We start from the raw sequence: 21,776 nt of genomic DNA on the forward strand, positions 1-21,776 counted from the left end.
GGGATTACTCACTCTGACAGAGCACCTGAGCAACTGCACTGGGTTAGGAACCTGGGACAACTTGCTATGAGAGAAAATGCTCATGTAATGGTACCTTGGATGTTCTGACTCAGACTAAAATTAGCTGGATGTATATTTTGCCACCCACACTTGTCTGCTGATCTTTCTAGAAATTCTTGTTCTCCTTACACCAGATAAGATGATGGATTGTGAAACAACTGCTACACATGCAGAAACTACAATTCAGCATGCCAAGGAAAACCAACAGTTAATACCAGCTTTCCTTAGGAAATGAAGCTGTAATTTGTATTTACCTCACAAACTGGTGAGCCACCTTGGCCACCAGTACTTGGCACCTCTGAAGAGACAGATGCAGACAGAAGCCTCCAGAGCCACTTAATTTCTGCATGAGGTTCTGCATCAGAACCACAAACAGTAAGACCATGGAAAAAATGGTGATATGATCCAGCCCAAAGCACACAACCAAAAGAATTACTCTAATTAAAGCACAGCAGCCAAATGACAATGCAGCAGATGCTAATCTCAATAAAGTGGCACAATGTCCTAGGGTGACATTCCTACCAGTGGGCTGGTAAAATATGTATCTTTACTATTATTATTTCCAATAATTATCTGAGTAGAGAAAGCCAAAAAAGTATGTTGCACACAGAAGTATTTCTATCTGGAACAAGAGCAAATTTTAACCCTTCCAATGACTAAGAAATTGTCTTTCAAAGTGCAAAATTAACACTTCAAGGCTTATATCCACTTTTACCATCTATCAGACCTCTGTTTAACCCAAAATCTGATCCTGGATAATTAACTAATTTAAAAAAAAAAAAAAAAAAAATCACTAATTTCACTAAAAAGCCCCAAGGAATTTATTGTGCAGTTACAATAAACTATTTATTTGAAACATTGCCTGTACGTTCTGATATTCACAAACACTGACAGTCTTTTACTAGAACTATTTAAAATACATTTTCACTCAATTTTACCCAGCTAAGTTACTTCCAGAGAGGCACAAACAGCATGCCAACATCAGCACTAGAAACTGCTACAAAGTAGCTCCAAAACCACAAGGCGATACGTACAATACAGACAGTAAATCTCATCTACAGTTAAAAATGCATATGACAGATATATGAATTTAAAAAGTGGTTTTACATATAGTTAGGGTTCAGTTCACTTATTCAGAGTTGACTGTGTCTCCAGCATTACTAAGGAACAGCCTGTACTGTGTTGGAATTTATGTACGGTGGGCAAGAACAGCCAGCACCACTGGTCATACAGAGGTTGCAACGCAGCCATTTAGGCACTGAATCCTTACTTCATATGCTATGCTGCCTCACAGAAAATTAACAGACATATGTCCTAACAAAAACAACTCTTAGCAGCACCTTAGGTGACACATGCCAAGAAGTGTAAAAACTTTATCTACAACCACTTCCACACAGGATGGCCACTTCTGATGACAGATTCAGACCCCTTTGTCTTCAATCGTGGACAAAGACTACAATTTCACTGAAGAATTCAGAAAGCATTTGAAGTGACAAATTGAGAAACTGATTAAGTACACTACAAAGAGCACCATGAAGGACCTGAATCTTAAAGACTTCAGAGACCAGCAGAGTTGCATTCTCCTGCAAAACCTCAGTGCTGACAATCATTGTGTATGAAACACTACCAATCAGAATGCTTAAAAACTACTCTTGCTGCAACTACTGTTGCATGCAATAGCTACAGATAAAAATAATTACAAAGGCTTTGAGCAAAGAAGTTGAGTAGAGAACATGAAATGAATTCTCTTTATTCCCCATTATTGTTTGACAATCTACAGCTTAAGTTGGAATGCACCAGCACAGTAAGGAAAATCTCACTCTCTACTACCCTTGTCTGGTGACAACAAATACATTTTTCTACTGCAGTGCAGTGAAAAAAACAATCTGAAAAACGACTTTATTTATTTATTTGACAAATCTTTCTTTAATTTAGTTGAGTTTCCCCATCTAACTCACAATGGAACCACTCAAATTCAGGAACAGGGGAAATAAGAACAAAAGGGTAACAGCATTTCTTTCTGCAGCTGTATAAGCTCTACAGGTTTGCTGAAGGTTTGCTGAACTCTGTGACCTTGAACTTGGCAAAAAGGCAAACTTAATACCCTTGAGGTCAAACTGGAGAAGATGCATTTATGGTTCAATCCCCCACTTCGCATTTGTCAACAGACAGGTGCGCATCCCTGCAGAACATGTCCATGTTGCCAAGGGCCTCTGGAGCTCACTGGTCCCATCTTTTGCAGAACACAGGGCCTCAGAGGAGATGACCCAGGACCCTGACAAGCCATGTCCTCAAAGGTAACTCCATCACTTCAACAGGCAAACTTTTCATGGTTAACTGTTCTAACAGCGAAAAACCTTTTTCCTACAGCCACACAATTCTCCCCAAAGTACCTCATTCCCACAGCCTCCTGCCCCGTCACTATGGTCCCTTGCAAAGAGTACACCTCCATCTTTCTTCAGTGAGAAGTAATACCTCTCACTAATGGAAGACTGATTAGATCCCTCCTCCTCTAGGCTGAAAACATCCCATTTCTTTAGCTATTTTCAGATGTCAGTGGGGCTAAGGTTAGCTATTTGTGTTATCACTCTAATACATTTGCATGATGTTGTAATTTTAAGACCTATAAAAAGTTGAGCATAGGATACCTAGACTTCCTCTTGCTGTCATCTAAAATAAATGAGAAAGTAGACTGAAACAACAGCTAATTTTTAATGAATAAATGGTTTACAGCTCTGCAATCAAAATTTCACAAAATTACAGAATAGCTGGTGTTGGAAAGGACCTCTGGAGATCATCTAGCACAACCCCCCTATCCTAATACAGGTTCACCCAGAGCAGTTTGCACAGGATCATGTCCAGGCAGGTTTTGAACATCTCCAGGGAAGAAATTCCACAGCCCCTCTGGGCAATCTGTTTCAGTGATCAGTCACCCCCAATCTAAGAAAGTTTTTTCTCATATTGAGATGAACCTTCTTGTGTTTGTGTCTGCTGCCCTTTGCCCTGTCACAGGCACCACTTAAAGAGTCTGGCCCCATCCTCCTGCCACCTACCCTTTAACATACTTGAATGCATTGGTAAGATCCTCTCTCAGTGATCTCTTCTTGAGGTTAAACAGACCTAGCTCCCTCAACCTTTCCTCACACGACAGATACTCCAGTTCCTTAACCATCCTTGAAGCTCTCTGTTGGCCCCTCTCCAGGAGTTCCATTTCTAACTTCCCTTTTTAATATAAAGTTGTGTTATGCTACACACAGCTCAGCACTATCTGTACTAGTCCTTACATCTTTATGCCAAGTGTTTGTGCCCTCAAATGAAATAAAGCAGGATGACCTGACCAAAGATGATGCCATGAAGATTTTTTGCCTTTTCTTTTATACCCCTGTTATACCTTTTTTACAACTTCTGTATTCCTAGTGCTTTTTGCCTACATTCTTGGACTTGTTTGTCAAGCTGAGAGACTAAACATTTTAGAAGCTTCGTAGCTAGTGATCAGTGTGCCCCAGACCCCAAGGTCCTCTCCAGAACACATTCTGTAAACCAAGATAGAACCATCCAGGGGAAGGTTCCTTGGGGAGGGGGCTCACTCGAGCCTCTCATTGGGGAATCTTTGATAGATATGCTAATTAGGAAAACCTATGATGTTATACCCGATCTTTTGGGGGGGTGCATTTTCGCAGGGTGCATTTCGGTGCATTTGACCTGGATGTAGTGCACCTAAGGATCCTTAAAATAAATACCAAGGTAAAATCCCTTTTCCCCTTCTAACTGTGTATGACTCTTGATTTTAAGACCAGGAAAAGGCATCAAAGCCATTGAGCATTCCTCATAGCATGACCTGCAGGACATTACAAAATGGAAAGAATCTTACTATTTTATTGCCTGAATAAGATTATCAAACTATCTACGTGTCTCCAACATTTTATCAAGTGCAGCTTGATAATCACATTACTGGTCTTCTTACACCTCAGATGTAACTATCTTAGGTGAAGACTTGAAGAGGATCAAATAAGTACATTCTGAAGCCGTAAGAGGAACAAATGCCTCTCTAATTCAAAGTGAGGAACATACTTCACTAGTATTTTCTTTTATACTAACTAATGAAGACTTAAAAACATTTGTTACATGAACAAGAGTCTTCTGCGTGCTGAAGTGAAGCTTAAGTGATTTACTTTAAAATGGCTTCCAGAGTGGATTAAGAGAGTGAAGCACTGGATTTAAAACAGATTAGAAGGATCAACAAGTCTTCCCTCGTGGATGTCAAGCACTTTACGCGAGCAGTGACTACACCCCTACATTACCACATTTTCTAGGAGCCGTCTGCTGGTGGGCAGATTTATAGGGATCCGCTTCCTTCCGGCCGCGGGGCGCTGCTCCCGGCCGCGGGAGGCGGCAGCGCTCCGGGAGGGGTTTCCTGTCACCGCCACCGCCCGACGGGAGGGGAGCGCGGCCGGGCCCCGGACGGCCGGGGGGCGCCGGGCGGACACGGCGGCGCCCGTCCCGCCTCCCACCGCGCGGCCCGCCGGAGGAGCCCGGCCCGCTGCTACCTGCTGGTCTCCAAGGACGAGTAGCGCTCGGGCAGGATCTGGAGGCACCGCTGGAAGAAGCGCACGTGCCGCTCCCGCAGGAAGTCCAGCCGCTCCGGCTCCCCCGAGCACGGCGCGGCCGCCGCCGCCATCTCCACCTCGCCGCTGCTGCCCGCGCCCGGCGCGCCCGGATAGCGTCACCCGCGGCGCCCGCCCCGGGGCGGGGAAAGGGAAGGGAAAGGGAAGGGGAAGGAGCGGGAAAAGGCAAGGGGGAAAGGGAGGAGCGCCTCAATTCACCGCGGGTGGCAACCGTCCGCTTAAGGAGCCGTCACAACCGGCTGCAGGGAAGATGCGCTTTTAATGCCAAGGGACATCACAGCTGGCCGGTCTGATAGCCGGCATGTCAAACCCGACACTCGCAAAATACAGAGGTAATACACGTCATGGGTCAAGGAACTCTGTGCCGGCTCCCGGGAAGCGCTGGCTGCTGCTTCGTCCTGCGACAGGGACAGGCTGGTGCGCGGCTACAACCCTCCTCTCCAGGCTGGGACAGCTCTGACAACAAAGCAAAAAGGCATGAAGTACAGAAGTGCACTTCTGTCGTGCTGCACATCCACCGGTCCCCTCCTCACCTCTGAGGAACGCCCAGCTGCGGTTCTGCAGCTGCTGGTGTCGTCTCTTGCCTACGTTCTTCCCAGCCTTTGGTAGGTCTGTTCAACCTGGATCGGTCTTTGGTGACCCGAATCTCGACCTCAGAGTGAAACAAACAACCAAAACTCTAATAAGTCTTTTTCGTTCATCACAAAAGGAGTTCTGTTATGCTCACTGGGTCTTTATCGTAGTAGCAGGTGCAGAGTAAACAACACAGCTGGCTAGCCAGAAAGAGACACTTCCCTCCACGCTACCACAGGGAACAGGAGAAGGGTGAAAACTAAGGGTGGCAGCAGCTGCTTGCTGTCGTTGAATTTTAATAATTTAAAAGATTAAACTCTTGTAAAACCCAGTGTATGTAAAATGCTTCTGGGAGCCAGCCTACTTATTTAACCAATGGTAAAAACAATTTCGAAAAAAAAAAAAAAAAAGCCACCACCCATACTGCAGCTCGCTTTTATGACCTGTAGGCCTTACCCAGTGAAGTACTGCAATGAGATACATAAATTCTCAGGATTTTTTCCTATTTTTTTGAACACTGGAACAACTATGCCTGCTGCAATTTAGTCTCCTGATAACGGGGCATGACTTTTTGTTTTCCTTTATGAACCATTTAGATAACTGAAAACTACTGCTTTTTAGATGAATGAAGAAAAGTCTGCTTAAATCACCAAGCTGCACACATCTCCAATTAGAACAAAGAAAAAGTTACCTTCTCTCTTAATTTTGCCAATCTTTTTTCTTCTTCTTGTTTCTCTGTCTCTTTAGCGTGTTTCTGTAAAACCCTTAGTTCCAGTTTATGTAGATCCTGAAACATAATGAGTGGAAAAGCAAACTTCTCTTTGGAAGTAAAACAAATGATACAAAACTACACATGCAGCCTTTTTACAGCTTTTTTTTTCTTGTTTTGAAATTATCATAATAGTAAAGTTTCACTAGCTACATGTGATAGCTTGTCCTGCACAAAGACATTATAGTTACATGGCTTGAAAAAACCCCCCAGTAGTTTCAGCTATTTATAAAAACTTTAGTGTGAATACAGATAATAATATCAGTTCTCCAGTAATTGCATTTACATTGGTATGGGATCTGACTTTACCTAACAGGTACTGAAACCCGCAGGATATTCAAACAACTCTTTCTATCTCCTATCTGAATACAACACTCGGGTCCTCTGACATCTTCTTAGGCAACACAGCCCAAGCAGTTTTTCCCAAGTAAATTATTTACTGAAGAAATAAAACCACTTCTATATGGATAAGGAAATATGAGCTTGAGTAATCCTGCAGAATTTAGATATTGAAGAAAATGAGCATCTTTGTTTGAAATCAAGTTTCATACTGTTTGTCTGCAATAGATGCTGTTACTTGTATCAATAATGGATTTACATTAATGAAATTTGGATTTTAAAACCTGTTTAACTGATTATATTGTAGGAGGAAGTCGCAAATTTAAAACACCACATGCAAAAATGGAGATGAAATTACGCACATGCTCTTGAAACTTAGAAATTTCTTGTGCAGCAATTTGCTTCCTTTCCTCCTTTTCAGTTTCCTCTCTCGTCTCATTTTCAAGCTTTTCAAGTTCCTCCTTTACTTTTTTTTGCAAGATATTCCTTTCCAACAGTAACTTCAAGTGGCTTTGGCACTCTTGTTGTTGCTTTTTCTCTTCTAGTTTTAGTTGTGATGCTTGATCCATTGCAAATGCTACTTCTTGCTGTTTCTTCCAGACTTCAACTGCTGCTTGTTTTCTTTTTCTTTCTTCTACTTTTTGCTTCTGAGCTTCTTCACGCTGTAGCCATCTTTCCTTGAGCATTTTTTCTGATTTCTCTTTCTCCTTCAAGTTTCTTTCTTTTTCTTGCTGTTGCTTTTCTTTCCACTTTTTAATTGACTACAAGAGACCATAGGGAAAAAAATCCAAGGTTTCCATGAAAATCTTACACATTCACATTGATTCAGTCTGATGAAGACTTATGTTCCAAGGACACACACTACACAGAGGAATTAAAAGTCTGTTGAAGGCAAAACTTAAAGCCAAGAAGTACCTGTATCTGTTTTCTCACTTTATTTTTTCTATTTTATGGATCACACAAGCAGGTTTAACAGATGTCTGCTAAAACTGTTTCAGATATGGCAATCATAATAACTCTGGGTAGTTATGAATGTCGATATAATATGCTTTTTTAAATGCAAACATATTACAGTTCTTACTTTTTTTCCAATTAACCCACTGTTTTATAGTAGTTCTTATGTCAGTATATCTTTTATTACTGGATAGTTCTTGAGGGAATCATAATTCTGTATGTCGGTCTGTCGTATGTGTATTGCTTATAGGTGGGACAGACATTCTTAGGGACAAATGTAACAGGAAGACAGGATCACTTACAGCTCTGGGCTTGGCACCTAACCTGCTAATCACTGACATCAAAAGCATTTATAATATACTTTGGCAGTACACATCCCACTTTTCTGTGTTGTTAGCTCTATGCTCGTTTGTAATTATTTTTTAAAGACAAATACTTTGGCAAGTTTGGGATGCTACAGACCTCAGTTATATACCATCAACTGTAAGACAAATCTGCCTAGCACTACTACCAGAGAGGCAGATACAAAAATAAGACAGTATGCATTTTGAAAATAAGTGCTTTTTCTTAAATCTCCGAAAGCCCTAGAGGGGTTATTTTACCTCTTTCTTTCTTTCATGTAAAATTACAAATTCTTGATACCATTTGTCATGCTGTTCTATATCTTCTTTTGTTCTTCCATTGAGATACTCAAGGGCTTCATCCATGTAAGACAGCCTTCCTCTGTATTTTGTCCGTATCTTCAGAAAATTTTGATGATCATAATCATCCCAGCCTCCTTGCCGCCCTCCTGTTCGCTGAAGAAATCTTTCAAACTCTATTACTTCTTTGGGTAGATGATTTTCCAGTGTTTTATCAACTGTGACCCTGGCTGATGGTAATTTCAAAACTTTTTCTGCTGTTGAGCTCCCTAATACCCACAGTTCCACTTTTCTCTCAAAGAGACTGAGCTCATTAATGGCAGCTTTTTCCTCTTTCAAAAGCTGTTGATATCTGAAAAGAGACAAGCACTGAAATGTAAGGAAAAAAAAACAGTATTCATTGTCCATTCACCAAAAATGAATTTTGTAATTGTTCAATGCCACACAAAAGCTATTCTTCAAAGATTAAGAACTGAAGTGGTAACAGCACAGTTATAATGATCTGATAATAAAGCACTACACAATGAGAATTAAGTTACCCTTTTACTGAAAGAACACATTTATGGCATGCATACAATTAACTCAATCCCCTCCTGACACCAGTGGAGAGAAAAGGAACCCCCCCAAACCGGCTTAGACACACAACAGCAACAACAAAACCCCTACAATCTAATCTCTTCTTCAGCCTTTCCCTAGAAAGGTTATTCATAGGCAAATCGTTGTTACATTGGAATGCTGCAATAGCTGTATAAACAGCCTCCCTAAAAGGCAGCTTACCAAGATTCTAACGCTGATAGCTTGTGCTTTGATATACATACCATGAGAATCACTACCAAAAGAGTAAATCATAAGAACAGTTTGCTAGATTAATGCAAAGTTTTCATTGTGTCTTATGAAAGCACTTTTTCTAGTAGCTGAAGCATGGATAAACATACATTTGCCTCTGTTCCTCTTTAAAAGCATTGATTGCATTTTCAATTTCTTCCATCATTTCCTTGATCTTGTCAACAACTAAAAAAGGAAAAGAAGAAAAAATTATTTAACTTAAGAAGTCTACAGTGTTTATCAGCACTATCCAGAAATGCAGGACTTGTGGAGACTTTCAGGACACATATTTCAGTGTACAAAAAAGCATGCATTTCCATCTCGCACAGCCTTAAAAGAGAAATTCTTATTTATTCAAAAGGTGTGTTTAAGAAGTGACTTAGGTAACTGGATGCAAATCCCGATATAAATGTTTATTTCCATTAAAGAAGTCTCATCTTGACTGAGCTTCAACTGATTCCCAGAATAAGACAGCCTTATCCTAGAGTTCCACGTTTGTTTTTTATAACAATACAGTTAGTGACTTAAGCACACTCAACTCTGGTTTATACCAGATTGTAGCAATCCTATTGAACCTGTAGGCCACTGCTTTTACAAAGCTGACAAAGAAACATCAAAGTTAAGACTTAGTCCTGTACTGTCAGCGTGCTGTAGTCCTGACTTTAAGAGGGTAATACTGTTGTCCAGGGAAGATCTATTTTGCACTGGTACAAAATCCATCCATTAGATTACATTATATTATTAGATTAGAATCTGTTTTACATCAGCACAACATCTCTATGGACAAACTGAATGTGTAGTTTAAATAACCTGTATTTTAGTAAAATTATATAATCTAAACCTCTTATTTCAGCTTTCATGCCTTGTTAGTTCTTAGTATCTTCACTGACAGTTTAAGAAGATAATGATTTTTTTTAGATAAAACACTGAATAAATGAAATGGGATGCATTTTATCCAGCATCAGCAAGCCCTCAGCTAGTAGGAAGGCCTCTACCTGAGCTCTGCAAAATAGTAGATACCACATGAGAATGGTTCTTTCAGAGCCTATTTCCCTAAAGCTTTAAAACATCCAAACTGAACAAACTGCTGCAATATTTTCTGTAGAATATTCCAATTTACATTTCAAACCATGTGGTGGCTAGAAATGAGTTCCGTGAAGAACCTACCCTGTGACCTCTTACCAGATCAAAGGGAGTTACAGGGTAGTAGAATACCAACTTTGTTTTACATAAGGCAAATGTTACAGATGGGAAATCTAGCTTTCAACAGCCTCAAGGAACAAACACACACCACTTGTAAGATAAAGTAAGTTTCTGATAACACAGAACTGCAGAGTCTTTCACCATTTCTTAGGTTTCTGCAATTTCTAGGTTTAGTCTTCCCTTTCCAGATTCCTGCAAAATCATAAAGACTGGAGGAGTATCCCAACTCTGCAGGAGAAAGACAACTATGCAAGAAATCTGTCTGTAGAGGAAAATGTTTTTAAATCTGACATCATGACTTACACTCTGGTGTAGGCTTCACATCTTTTAATTGTTGCTGAAGTCTCTTCACACTGTTCTGTATTTTTAATAGCTGCTGCAGGATTTTAGCTTCTGTTAAACAAAATAAGGTGCTGATAATTCTAAGTTTCTTTTGCATTAAATTCAATACAAGAACAAGAGCAATGAAGTGTCCAAAATAAACCAGGGGTTTGATCTAAGCAGGGACAAAATTCTGTTTGATGATAAGAAACTGCCATAATACTGAACATTTTAACTGGTAACTGCATGTAGCTGACCATGCAGTTAACAGTTAAAATGCTTAGTATTTTAGAGGGGAGATTCCTAAAGGGAAGCTTGGAGAATATTGCCTATGCAGGTGATAGCTTCTAGGGTTTTGAGGCAAACTTTGACTTAGGCTTCAAAACACTCATTTATGAAGAGAAAACAAACTTTGAAAGTGTATATGAATGTACTACTTCAGTAAGATTAATTAATTTGTTGTGTTAAATAGAGAAGAATCAATGTTTTCTTGCCCTCCAAGTATGTGTGGACTTATTTGCATTGTTACCACTTGGTTCCTCATGAGACCATACAGTACTGAAGAGGATGAAGTTCTGGATACACCTTAGATATTAAGGAGCTGTATCTTCTATCCTAAAAGATTTGGATTAAGGAAGGTATAAGGAAGGTACACATTCCTGCTGAGACCACAGAAAATCTAAAAGCACACAGATCATGCTGAAAGACCTGAATGCAGTAAATGGGAATTGGGGGCTGTTGTACACCTTTGCATCTTTTAGGATATACTCCTTCACATCTGACATGTAGTGCCTGACACTTCACATCACTGTCCTCTTTATTATCTCATAGCATCATCTCCATCCATATTCCATGCTCCCTTCTTAATCATGGAAAAAATTCTGAACTTATTAGCTTAGTCATTCCTCAGAAACATTTATATTTCTTAAGGACTGCAAGATGCAAAGGATATTCTAAGATTCCTTAAATAAAAAACGTACATCAGAACACACGCAAATTTGTAAGATGAGGATACTTTTAATTGTTTCTACATTCCTTTCCTTTCTTCAACTTATTTTGATCTATATCAGATGGCATAGCATGATTTATGTGATTACTTTTGAAAGCATTCAAGTACTGTAAGTAAAGAGAGTAATTTTTTTCTTGAGTTACATTATCACCTGTAAGTGGAACAGATACTGTAGGACTGTGTAACATCTCACAGCACTATCTGAACTAGGAATATTCAAAAACTCAAAAACTGCAAACACAGAACAGTTTAAAAGTATATTTAAAGGCAGCAATCAGTATGTGAATGCTGAGGTAAGAATATTTTTATTGTACCTTAGCTGGACTACATTATATTTTGCAGTATACACCCAAAATTGATTCAAAGTGTTTTTAACAGTACCTTTTCACCACAGTCACTTTACATTGAAGATTAAAAGAGAACAGTTAATAACATAGGGGGCCCAAAATTTTTATGCTCCTGAATTTTGCAAGTGAATTGTGTGTTTATAAGCACATGGTGAAACACTACACTTACTAGGATCTATCTTCCACCTAACTCATCTCTCTGTACTACCGGTTTTTAAACCATTTACAAAAACAACACCATATAAAAGGGGGGAAAAAAAACCAAACAAGCCCAAATAAAACCCCACTTACTTTCCGTTTTCCTGCTGACAGTCATGCTGTGTTCCAGTTCCTCTAGTAATCTGTATTCTACCCTGAAATCACTCTTCCTATTATAAAGGTGTCCATTTCTGTCTTTTTCTATATTTGCAAGCCTAGGAAGAAAGGGTGCCACACTGAGTAAGGCACAAACACTTAGCAAAGCCCCAAGATTTTCCAAGGTTATTGTGCAGCCAAGGCTGTGTTAACAGGAATATCTTAGATTTTATACAAATCCATGGTTTGTTCCTACAACTGTTTTCAACGAAAATCTTTCTGCAGCTGTAACACTACACACCACTCAAGCACTTGAACAAGAGAAAGAAATTAACAGGGAAATCACCTCACTGGCAAGCAGTGGTTTACGCACTGAAATTCTATGTGCATGCTTATTCTCTAGAAGCCTATGAGGATTTTCCTTGGAAACGTGCAGGCAGACAGGCTGTATTAATGCAGTGGCACACCTAGATGGAGCCCCAGCACAGACAACACTACAGAGGGACGCTGAGCCTCAGTTAAATGGGATGCCTCATTTCAAGCTGCTTGATCAAGAACATTACCCAGCAGTCAAATTTTGAGCCACAACCCAGGATCCAGGGTAATCAAGATGAATTCGATTCAGTCACACAGTGTAAAACACTGCTGTGAGATTTCAGTACCCTGTTTAATCAGGATTCACAACTGCAAACCTCTCCTTCAGTCAGATGGCTACATTAGCTATTCCCCATAAAGCTCACCTGTTGGAGAAGAAATCTCCCTGTTCTTTCAGATGCCAGTGTAGTTGTAATCAGCACTTGGTCAAGACGTGGGGAAACAGATTTAAATCACTTCTGTGCCTCAGCTGTCTTGACCCTTTGTTTTCCAAAACAGTGGCCTAGATATTTTAGATGAAGTCTTTCAATATTCTGCTACTGCAATTCCCCTTTTGTTGGGATGTCTTAAGGGCTTTAGGTGCTTCGAGGATCAGCACAGCTAAGTAGGAAAACTGAGAACTCAATTGTGCCACACACACACTTCCTTTTCTTTGCACCTAAGAGTATCAGTTCTTACTAAAGAACATGACTGGCCTAAGTCCAAATGGTAATTGGAACAACGGGACATTTTGGAGGTCATAAGCCTATCCTGAACTTCTGTAACAACCACAATAATTTGAGCTCCTGAAAAGGAAACCTTTAGCCTAAAGACTTCATTACCATATATTCTTAATTTGAACCTCGAGTTATTGTTACCTCCAGAACAGAACGAAAACATGATGAAGTGTTTAACTTACTGAGCTTTTAGCTTTTCTGCAGTTCTTACGAATTCAACTTTCTTAGCTCGTTCAGCTTTCATCTTCCAGCTCTGAAATTGTCGGCCAGCACCTGCAGTACTGGAACAGCTCTCATTCTGTAGATAACAAAATCAACTGTTATTTACAACCAATTTTTTTTTTTTTTTTTAATGCTCGTTGGTTACTTTCAAGCAAACAACACCACAGCGCAGAGTTCGCTTTTCTACTGCCGCGATTCAAGTAATTTTAAGCGGAAACTGGAGTGAGGCGTGACGCACCGGCGCACACACAGAAATGCCCTGCTCAGCAGAGACACGCCGGTTCCGCCACGGCGGCGCGGTGTCGCGGGCTGCGGACCCGCGGCCAGCCCCACACGCCCGCGCAGCCCCGGGGCCCCTCCGGGAGGCTCGGCCCCGCCGGGCCCGGGTGCCGGCGGCCTTTACCTGCAGCCGCCCGGCCGCCGCCGCCAGCGCCGGGGCCAGCGCGGCCATGTTGCCGCCGGCCCGCTGAGGGGAAGGGCGGCCGCGCCTCTCGCTGACTCCATTTAACTCTTTTCTTCCCTTCATCTGCTGCCGGAGGGCTCTTCTTATTGGCCTTGGTTTCAGTTATGTGGGGATTCAAGGGTTTGTAGTGATTGCTTCTTTCAGGAAAACCGGGATATACCCACATTATCCTGTCCAAATCTAAAGAGTGCCACATTATTCAATAAATTTTGGGGGGGCTCAAGATCTTGTTTCTCACTCGTGTACGAATCAAACTTTCAAATGAGTTGCCACTTAGCATTTCTGTGGAATAGAAATAACACTCATGCAGTGGCTTTCCTGCTAAAGAGATTTTTGGAACCGGTGTTTTCCCAGCTGCTGGACACAAACACATCCACAGATGCTGCCCGAAGGGCTATGCTGAAGACATTTTGTTGCCTAATTGATGTTTTTAACAGCACTTTCCAGATACATTTTTCCTCTTTCTATTTTATGACTATACTTGTTCTCTTTGTATTTGCTGAATAGGAATTGAAAGGAGAACATTTCAAACCTGAAAATATTCTTCAGCATAAAATAAAGAAGATTGTTCTCACAGACTGCTACTTGAAAGGCTTGTAGAAGTATTCTCTTCACAGCAGTGTTTCAAAGTCTTTTTTGTCTTGTCCTTCACTATTGGATGTAAGAGAAAAAAGTAAGTTGTGTTAGCATTTGCTTTCTGTTGGTGACTGTCAGGCCTTCCAAGTTCCCTGTTACTACGAGCAGCAAATTGGTCACTGGTCAGGGACTACTCCACAGGAAGCACCTGTTTTCAGAAAGTGCTTTAATAAGGTGTCTCCACTCATAGTGTAACTCAGGTGTGTTCAGTAGTTCACCAGTTTCTGGATGGTGAATCTCTAGGACTGTTTTACTTTACTTGTGAGTTATTCAAAATCCTGAGGACTTTACACAGGTGTTCTGGAAACCATATGCAGGGATATTTCAGCTGTCGGAGCATAGTTAGGCTTGGTTACTTCTGGCTTTGGGCACCAGGGATTCGCACATCAAGTTGTGATGCTGGTATAAAGATGAACCTTGGGTTTCAGCTGTGCCAGGACCTTACTTCATTCCCTCTACAGAGCAGAACTCATTTCAGCCAGCATATGCCTGCAGTGGGTTCATTTTTACTGGGCACCAGGACTCCACAAAGATGCTCCATCACTTGTTCTGCTCAGCAGGACAGGGGAAGAAAATAAGATGAAAAACTCATTGGTTGACATCAAGGCAAAGGCCACACTGGGAAGCAAAAAGATTTATTCTCTAATTGCTCTTAGCAGGTAATGTCCAGCCACTTCTGGGAATACGTCCCCAGTACATGTAGCAGTTACTTTAGAAGACAAACACCTTAATAAAAAAATTCACCACCCCTTAGCTTTTATTTTTACAACATCACATGGTATGGAATGTCCCTTTGGTCAGCTGTCCCAGCTGTTTCTCCCCTCCCAACCTCTTGCACACTCCAAGCTTGCTGGCCTTTGTGAGAGGTGTTGAAGACAGCCCTGATTCCACCTGAGTGTGCCCTGATGACCACACGGCCCAGCAGGAGCCCAGCACTGGAGTGGTCTCAACTGTTGTGGCCACAAACACAAAGCACAGCTGTTTTCAGACTGCAACAGGGAATATTCGCTCTATTTCAGCCAGACCAAATATGATGCCACAACTCTTGGATGGCCTCTTTGCCAGACAGGTAAACAGGTAATTTGAATCCAGAAGAAACAATCTAGATAATTACGTAATTTCCTTCTAACCTCTACCGCATTCGTTTTCAGCTTAGTTTGGTATTTGAAGTCAACGAATCCCTGACTTCTCTCTGTGTTTTGCTTCATGAAATCTTTGAAGATTTGGCACAAAAATAAGGCATGGAAATACAGCAAGAAAAAATTAAAACTGTTAACATTTAAAGGAATGGAGTATACATAGAACAGGAAAAAAAGCTGTTAACCTGGAAGATGCAATCAAAGAATCGATCTTGGTCACCTTATTTATGGCAGAAGCCTCATATGTCACAGCATTGGTTCAGCAGTATCTGACATTTTCTGAAATCCTTCGAGCCAAATAGAGAAACAGGACTGCACCAGAACTTAATATTCCTATCCATGAGATCTTTGAGGAAACCACCTATTTCACCATGAGATGTAAGCATCCCCAGAAGAAACACTTTTCTGAGTAGTTTCTCTTCAAAGTGCCTTTTTTTTTTTTTATATTGGTGACTTATTTCTGAGACCTCAACAGGAATGCATAAGGGCAGTTGTAAAGTATCAAGCAGAAAAGACAGACACGATAACAGAAGCAGACTGGAATTAGTTTAAAAGAGGAAGAGTAAATTAATAAACAGAAGAAATCAAAGTCTTTAACCCTCTGAGTGTAGCTATCTACTTGTGAAGGCATTCATAAAATTGTCTAGTTATCCCACCATAAAAGGACCCTGTTGCTGCTATCCTGGGCTTTCCCTGTATTTTTATTTTTGGAAATGGTGTGTCCACTCTAGCCTATTTTCAGACATGCAAGTCAGAATTAAACAAACTCAGGACATGAGTCAGTATAAGAATTAAAGAATAAATAAAATGGATGTGAGTGCTGAAAAGAAAGCTCTTGCAGGTACATGGATGATATGTGCTTATTCTGGGCAACTGTAATAATGGGCTGGGGAGGTGAGGTGGATAAGCAGAGTATGGAGGAAAGCTGATAGGTGCACCTGCAGTAGTGCAAATGTGAGCAAGGATCAAGGCTCTGCACTATGAAGGCAGGCTGCTTTCATCTCTCTAGCTTTTGTCCACCAGGTGTCATCTGAGAAGCACGATAGCTACTAAAGGCGCTTTTTTTGTTTTGTTTTTGTTTTTTTTTTTTAAGAAACCAACGGTAAGCTTTTGGTGTCTGTAGATGGCAGCGCCTGCATTCAGTGCTTTGCCTGTCTCTATCCCTCTGTAGGGGATTATCTGGCCCCACATTGATACTATCAGCTCCCCATTTGTTTGATGAGGACTGAGTGGTCATCACTTTTTCCTGTGAGTCCTGACCTGGAGCGCTGGCAGACCCGACAGCGTGGACACAGACATGTTTGTGGCTCTGCAGCTGCAGCCCAGTGTCAGTGTCCCCCAGTACCTTCTCCTGCCAGTGCCTAACTTGCCCTCGAAGTCAAGGAGCTCCAGAGTAGACAATGGCATTATAGAAGATTCATTTTTTGTTCCCCAGATGAATGCCTATTGCACTCACGCAAAATCATTTTCGCATAAAGTCCCTCCCCTCCCCCCCCCTCCCGTGAAATCTAGATTTCACAGTAAAATTGAAATGAAAACCAAAGGGGAAAAGAAAAAGCCCTGGAAAATTCCATGGATCCCAAGTGAACAGGAGCACATCATTTTAGTGTTCCTCACTGTGCCGGTTTGGGCAAATTTGGAAATATATCCTCTGATAGAAGGCAGATACAACCAACCCTCCCCCACCAGGTTCGGGAAAAAATGAATTTTCCTCAGAGGAAAGTGAAAGAGATAAAAACTATTTATTTAACAAACACACAGGAAAAGGGATAATGATGCTAAATAATAAAACTTCTCGATCTGCTGAGAGAAACCTGGGGAAATTTCAGAGTCCTTCCGTAGATCTCTCTCTCCTCTCTTTCCCTCGGAGCTGGGACGGGATGGGCCCCCTCCTCCAGGGCCTCCACCTCGGTGAAAAAAGTCCCGATGTGTTCTGATGTTGAAACAGTCCAAAAAAGAAGAAGGGGAAAAAAAAAAACCACAAAAAACAACCCACCAAAGTCCCAGGAAAACAAAGGTTCAACTCTCTGTCTCTCTCAAGAGAAAAAGTAGCCAAAAGCTGGCTGAAAATCAAGCTGCTTCCTCCCGCTCCCACCGCTGCTGAACGCAGAGAGCCGTCTGTATCTCAGTGTGTCCTTGAAACATGAAAACAAACTGCAAAACTGCTTTGAAGAGTTTGCTCTTTTTTTTTTTTCTCTCCCCCCTCTCAGGCTCAGTTTAAAGGCATAGAAAGCCACAAAATTAATTTCTGGGCATAGGGCAGCGATATGGGATACAACATCATAAAGTCACCCCAAGTCACTCACTTTCTCCTGTTTTATAACTATGTAAAAGACAACTGAATAATTATTCATCCTATTCATTCCTTTTCCCCTCCAATTCTTTCCTTCTTTTTTTTCCCATTCTCTAGAATTTTGAATTTATTTTCACATCATTTCTCATTCTTGCCTCTTTTGTAATTTTCTCCTTCATCTTCCTTTCCTGTTACAAAAAGGAGAAAGAAAATATTTCCCACAACTGTACTTGAAACTAACGAAAAGAGATAGCAGGCATGCCAATAAACAAACAATTCCTAATGTGTCTGAAGTCTTGAAGGTTTTCTTGAAAATCATTCTGGATGTGATGAAGGCGTTAGTTCTAAGTTCAAGTCCCAGTGTTCCAAAATACCACCCTTCTTAGATCTGGCAAGCAGAGGACAGAAATGTGCTCTGGCAAAATTACAGAAGATTTTAATCTTGGCCAAACCTCAACACAGCAAAAAGTTGGATGCTGTCCCTGGTACACATTTGTACATTCAATCAACAACCTTGGCAGCTGCCTGTGTTGGGAACTGGCAGACTGTATAGGTCACACTATTACATCAGTCATGCTGGGGCTTTAAGACCTTACTCAGCACCTGTCTCTGCCACTTTTTCATCACAAGTTTTTAATTTATCAGCTCCTATACTGCTTTTCTCTAACTGGTCATTAATGCAATCAAGTGTGATTGATTTTCTTACAGCCTTTTGTTGCCCTTCTCTGCTGCTTCTGCAAAAAACCGACTGCCTGCTTTGGGCTGTTGCGAGTTTTTCTTCCTCCTGTGACCTAAAGGCCAAGAGTTGACTAACTCAAGCCACACTCAGCAGCACTCCAAAAACCTCAAATACATCAGAGGCAAATAAATGAGAATATGTTACCAATGTAATGAAGGTTCTCTAGGGAAGTGTGTGCTGCAGAAAAGAGAGAGGGTTCCTGGGTGCCTGAAGAAAGTGGCTGGATAGAAAGATGACCTGTACTGGGTGCAAGTGCAAGGATATTGGTGGAAAAAAGCAAACCTGACATACACAGATAAAGAGAATCACCTAGTCTGTCACAAGTGTGCAGCCTAGCATTGCTGCAATTGGAAGTGTTCAAGAGTTTTGGCACTGCATTCCTAACTGGCACATTAAACCCCTTAATTTTTATGATTGCTTTTCTTTTTCTCAGTTCTGATCCCTACCGGCTTGCTATGGTAGCTGTGAGAGTTAAGTGATTAAATTAGTGATCAGAATTAAAAGGTGGAATTTAGAATGTTGTACTTCTACATTTTTTCTTTGTAGTTACCCTCAGTCCTTATACTTGAGCAGCTGAAAGAGCATGTGTGTGAGTTGGGACTGTAACTGCACAACCAGCACAGCAACACACAAATCTCAATCACAGCCACAGTTTTCACCTCCATTGTTCTGGATATATGGCTGAAAGATGCAAGACACAGTCACTGCTATTTAATGTGTCTTTGTAGTTTAAAAAGGGAACACATAAACACAGTCCATTTACAGCAAAAAATCCCTAGTATTGCCCAAATGCTGATTGAAAAATAAACTTGAAATGAGGACATTTACTATTTTCATGGCCACCATAAGGCTACATCAGTTTCACAGATTATTCTGGACGTCAGTAGCACAGAGTTAAACATTGTGATTTTCACAGATTTACTCTTGCAATGAAAAATAGCCGGTTTTACTCACATTCACTGAGTTTTATTTGACCATTCATTTATCAAAGAGAAGCACTATCCAGACCATATTAAATATTGACTCTAATTTTATACCTGGCCTCAGAACAGTTTGCTGGAAAATGTGATAGTACATGTGCAAGAATATACCAGTCTGTGCCAATATTAAGTCCAGTAAATATTTGCGCAAAAGACGTGGTAAAATTCTGTGGGTGTTAAATAGGATCTTGGTACTGTTTTAGAGGAAGGGATTTATCATATTGTCAGTTCCCTTGATCTTTCATGGTCTTTCCCTTGTGGAGTATACATTCTCAGAAAGTCATGTGATGCTGGGATAAGTACTCCTGGTTTCTGTCCTGACAATGTCCCAGTGAAGTCAGTAGGAATGTTGCTGTATGAACAAGTTGACACAAACAGTGCTTGATGCTTTTGATAAGGTTTTGGATAAGTTTTTCAACCCCAAATACTACAGAAGCAGCATTGACAAGCAGTGAGATAGGAAACAGAGCTCAGGAGGCTTTAAAGGCCTTCATTTAAGCTATTGTCTTAATCTGTAATTTTCCTTGATTTTAAAACAGTACTTAGAGCAAGAAGCCATCCATTAAAAAAACTTAAAAGTGGAAACAGATCGGCTACAGGTCAAGGAGAGAGACCACCTCTTACATATGCAGGGACTGATCTGGTAGCCTGCTGCCATTCCCACAAAACCGTGCCTGTAGCAGTACCTCCTGGTGACTCATGACACCAGTCTTGTGGCTCCTAGCATAGCCCCAGGAAGCTGACACTGTAATAACAACCTGACAAATACTCTGTATTGATGATTTGCAGATGTGTTTCAAGACAATGATCTCTTCTTACATATTTAGTCAACAAGAAGCATGAAGTGGCATAGAGGTTTTTTTCTCTTGTATTGCTACTCCTGCATAGCTACCTTAGAAGAATCTGCATAGCCATTTTTGATTCCTGTCTGCAGTAGACAGAAATCAGAAAACGTTTGAAATGAGCAAAAAAGTCAAAATAGATCCAAGGAACATTAGTTTTAATCATCTGTTGGAAACCTTCAGTGTCAGGTAAGAGTTGTGCTAACAGGGATTGAAAATGATATAATTAGTAAGCAATTCACAGCCAAACTGAGGTCAGTACATTTTTGTAATTTTTATTCTTTCCTATTCATGTTTTTTGCTTTTCTTGAGCTATCAGGGTTTTGTCCCTTTTAAAGCAGAAAATGAAAGCGGAGCATTTTTCATTAGTTCCTGCCTGTTGGCAGAACTGCAAAATATCAAGCTGTTTTCAGTGAAAATGAATGGGCTATTAAGATGTACGAAACACAGTCACTTGTGTCTAAGTGAAGAAAATCTTTACATGCATAATGTGATATCAAATATGCAAGGTGCTGGAGACGGCTGGGGCAAAATAGCTCACAGTGGAGACACAGTGGTGCAGTGAGTCTGGAGCAGTGGCAGGGATTCAGAGGATGTCAGTCCTGCCCGCAGCACAGCTGCTCGGGGGTCTGAGGCAAGTCACAGAGACACCATTCAGCCCTGCACTGGAACATGCACTCCAGTGCTTGGGAGCTTGTGTGGATGGTGCTGAGGAACTACCACGCACACAGGAATGACTGTGTTGAGAATTGCATGTCAGCATTTCTTTAACTGTTCACTCTGCAGCACACAAGACCAAATAAAAACTACATCTGCATTTGCACTGGGCCTGCTGCTAGACACAACTATAAAATACATGATTTAGGAAAAAACCCCATGCAAACATAGAGTGTTGGTATAGTATGCTATCCTTGCTAACATGGACACCAAGCCTGGAGGTCACAGTGGCCTTTAGTTAGATAATCTTGTAAGGACCAGAAGTATATTTGGTTGGAAAAAACTGCGCTGTGGGGCACCACAGAGGAAGTGAGGGACACTTGCTTGATTTCTCCTCAAACAAGCTCTTGTACCAGGCTGAGCCATGCTGCAGGCACTGATAAGGAAATGCTTGCTGCAAGTCATACAATGAGATTTTTTCCCTTAATGAAGTCTTTAATAAGACTAATGCTGCTGATTACATGTCTGAGAGAAAATAGCCTGCATGAGGAAGGTGAGAGGCTTGACTGTATGTTACAGAACTTTCTGACAGATTGGGAAAAAATATGTATCACAGTATATTTCATAGTTACTGACTGTTGGTAGGGGAATTTGCAGACAGCCTGGGATAATTAGATGATTTTAGCTGTGTATTGCCTAAAATCTAAAGGTCAGGTTGAGATTACAAGTGGTTTTAATGCTGGTAAGAGTAGTA

The 21,776-nt window shown here is 41.0% G+C and overlaps 2 protein-coding genes across 2 annotated transcripts in view; both read right to left on the bottom strand.

The window, feature by feature from the left end:
• The window catches only part of PGGT1B (protein geranylgeranyltransferase type I subunit beta), a 32,238-nt gene extending 27,415 nt beyond the window's left edge, over nucleotides 1-4,823 (bottom strand). Inside the window, 1 exon segment of the mRNA XM_042015244.1 lies at nucleotides 4,608-4,823. Coding sequence (XP_041871178.1) covers nucleotides 4,608-4,738 — 131 coding nt within the window. The 5' untranslated portion in view covers nucleotides 4,739-4,823.
• Nucleotides 4,824-4,925: 102 nt separating this feature from the next.
• Nucleotides 4,926-13,778, bottom strand: CCDC112 (coiled-coil domain containing 112). Its single transcript, XM_042015243.1, has 10 exons — nucleotides 13,677-13,778; nucleotides 13,234-13,349; nucleotides 11,958-12,079; nucleotides 10,293-10,382; nucleotides 8,897-8,972; nucleotides 7,923-8,313; nucleotides 6,729-7,127; nucleotides 5,950-6,045; nucleotides 5,219-5,337; nucleotides 4,926-5,141 (listed from the first exon to the last, which is right to left on the bottom strand). The coding sequence occupies exons 1-10, from the start codon at nucleotides 13,722-13,724 to the stop codon at nucleotides 5,111-5,113; spliced, it is 1,488 nt and encodes a 495-aa protein (XP_041871177.1). The 5' UTR covers nucleotides 13,725-13,778; the 3' UTR covers nucleotides 4,926-5,110.
• Between the last annotated feature and the right edge of the window lie 7,998 nt (nucleotides 13,779-21,776).

This window comes from Corvus kubaryi, unplaced genomic scaffold, assembly GCF_017639235.1.
Source record: "Corvus kubaryi isolate FWS band 111438036 unplaced genomic scaffold, C.kubaryi_AGA036_p1.0 split3-37296, whole genome shotgun sequence".
In the NCBI taxonomy this organism is placed as follows: domain Eukaryota; kingdom Metazoa; phylum Chordata; class Aves; order Passeriformes; family Corvidae; genus Corvus; species Corvus kubaryi.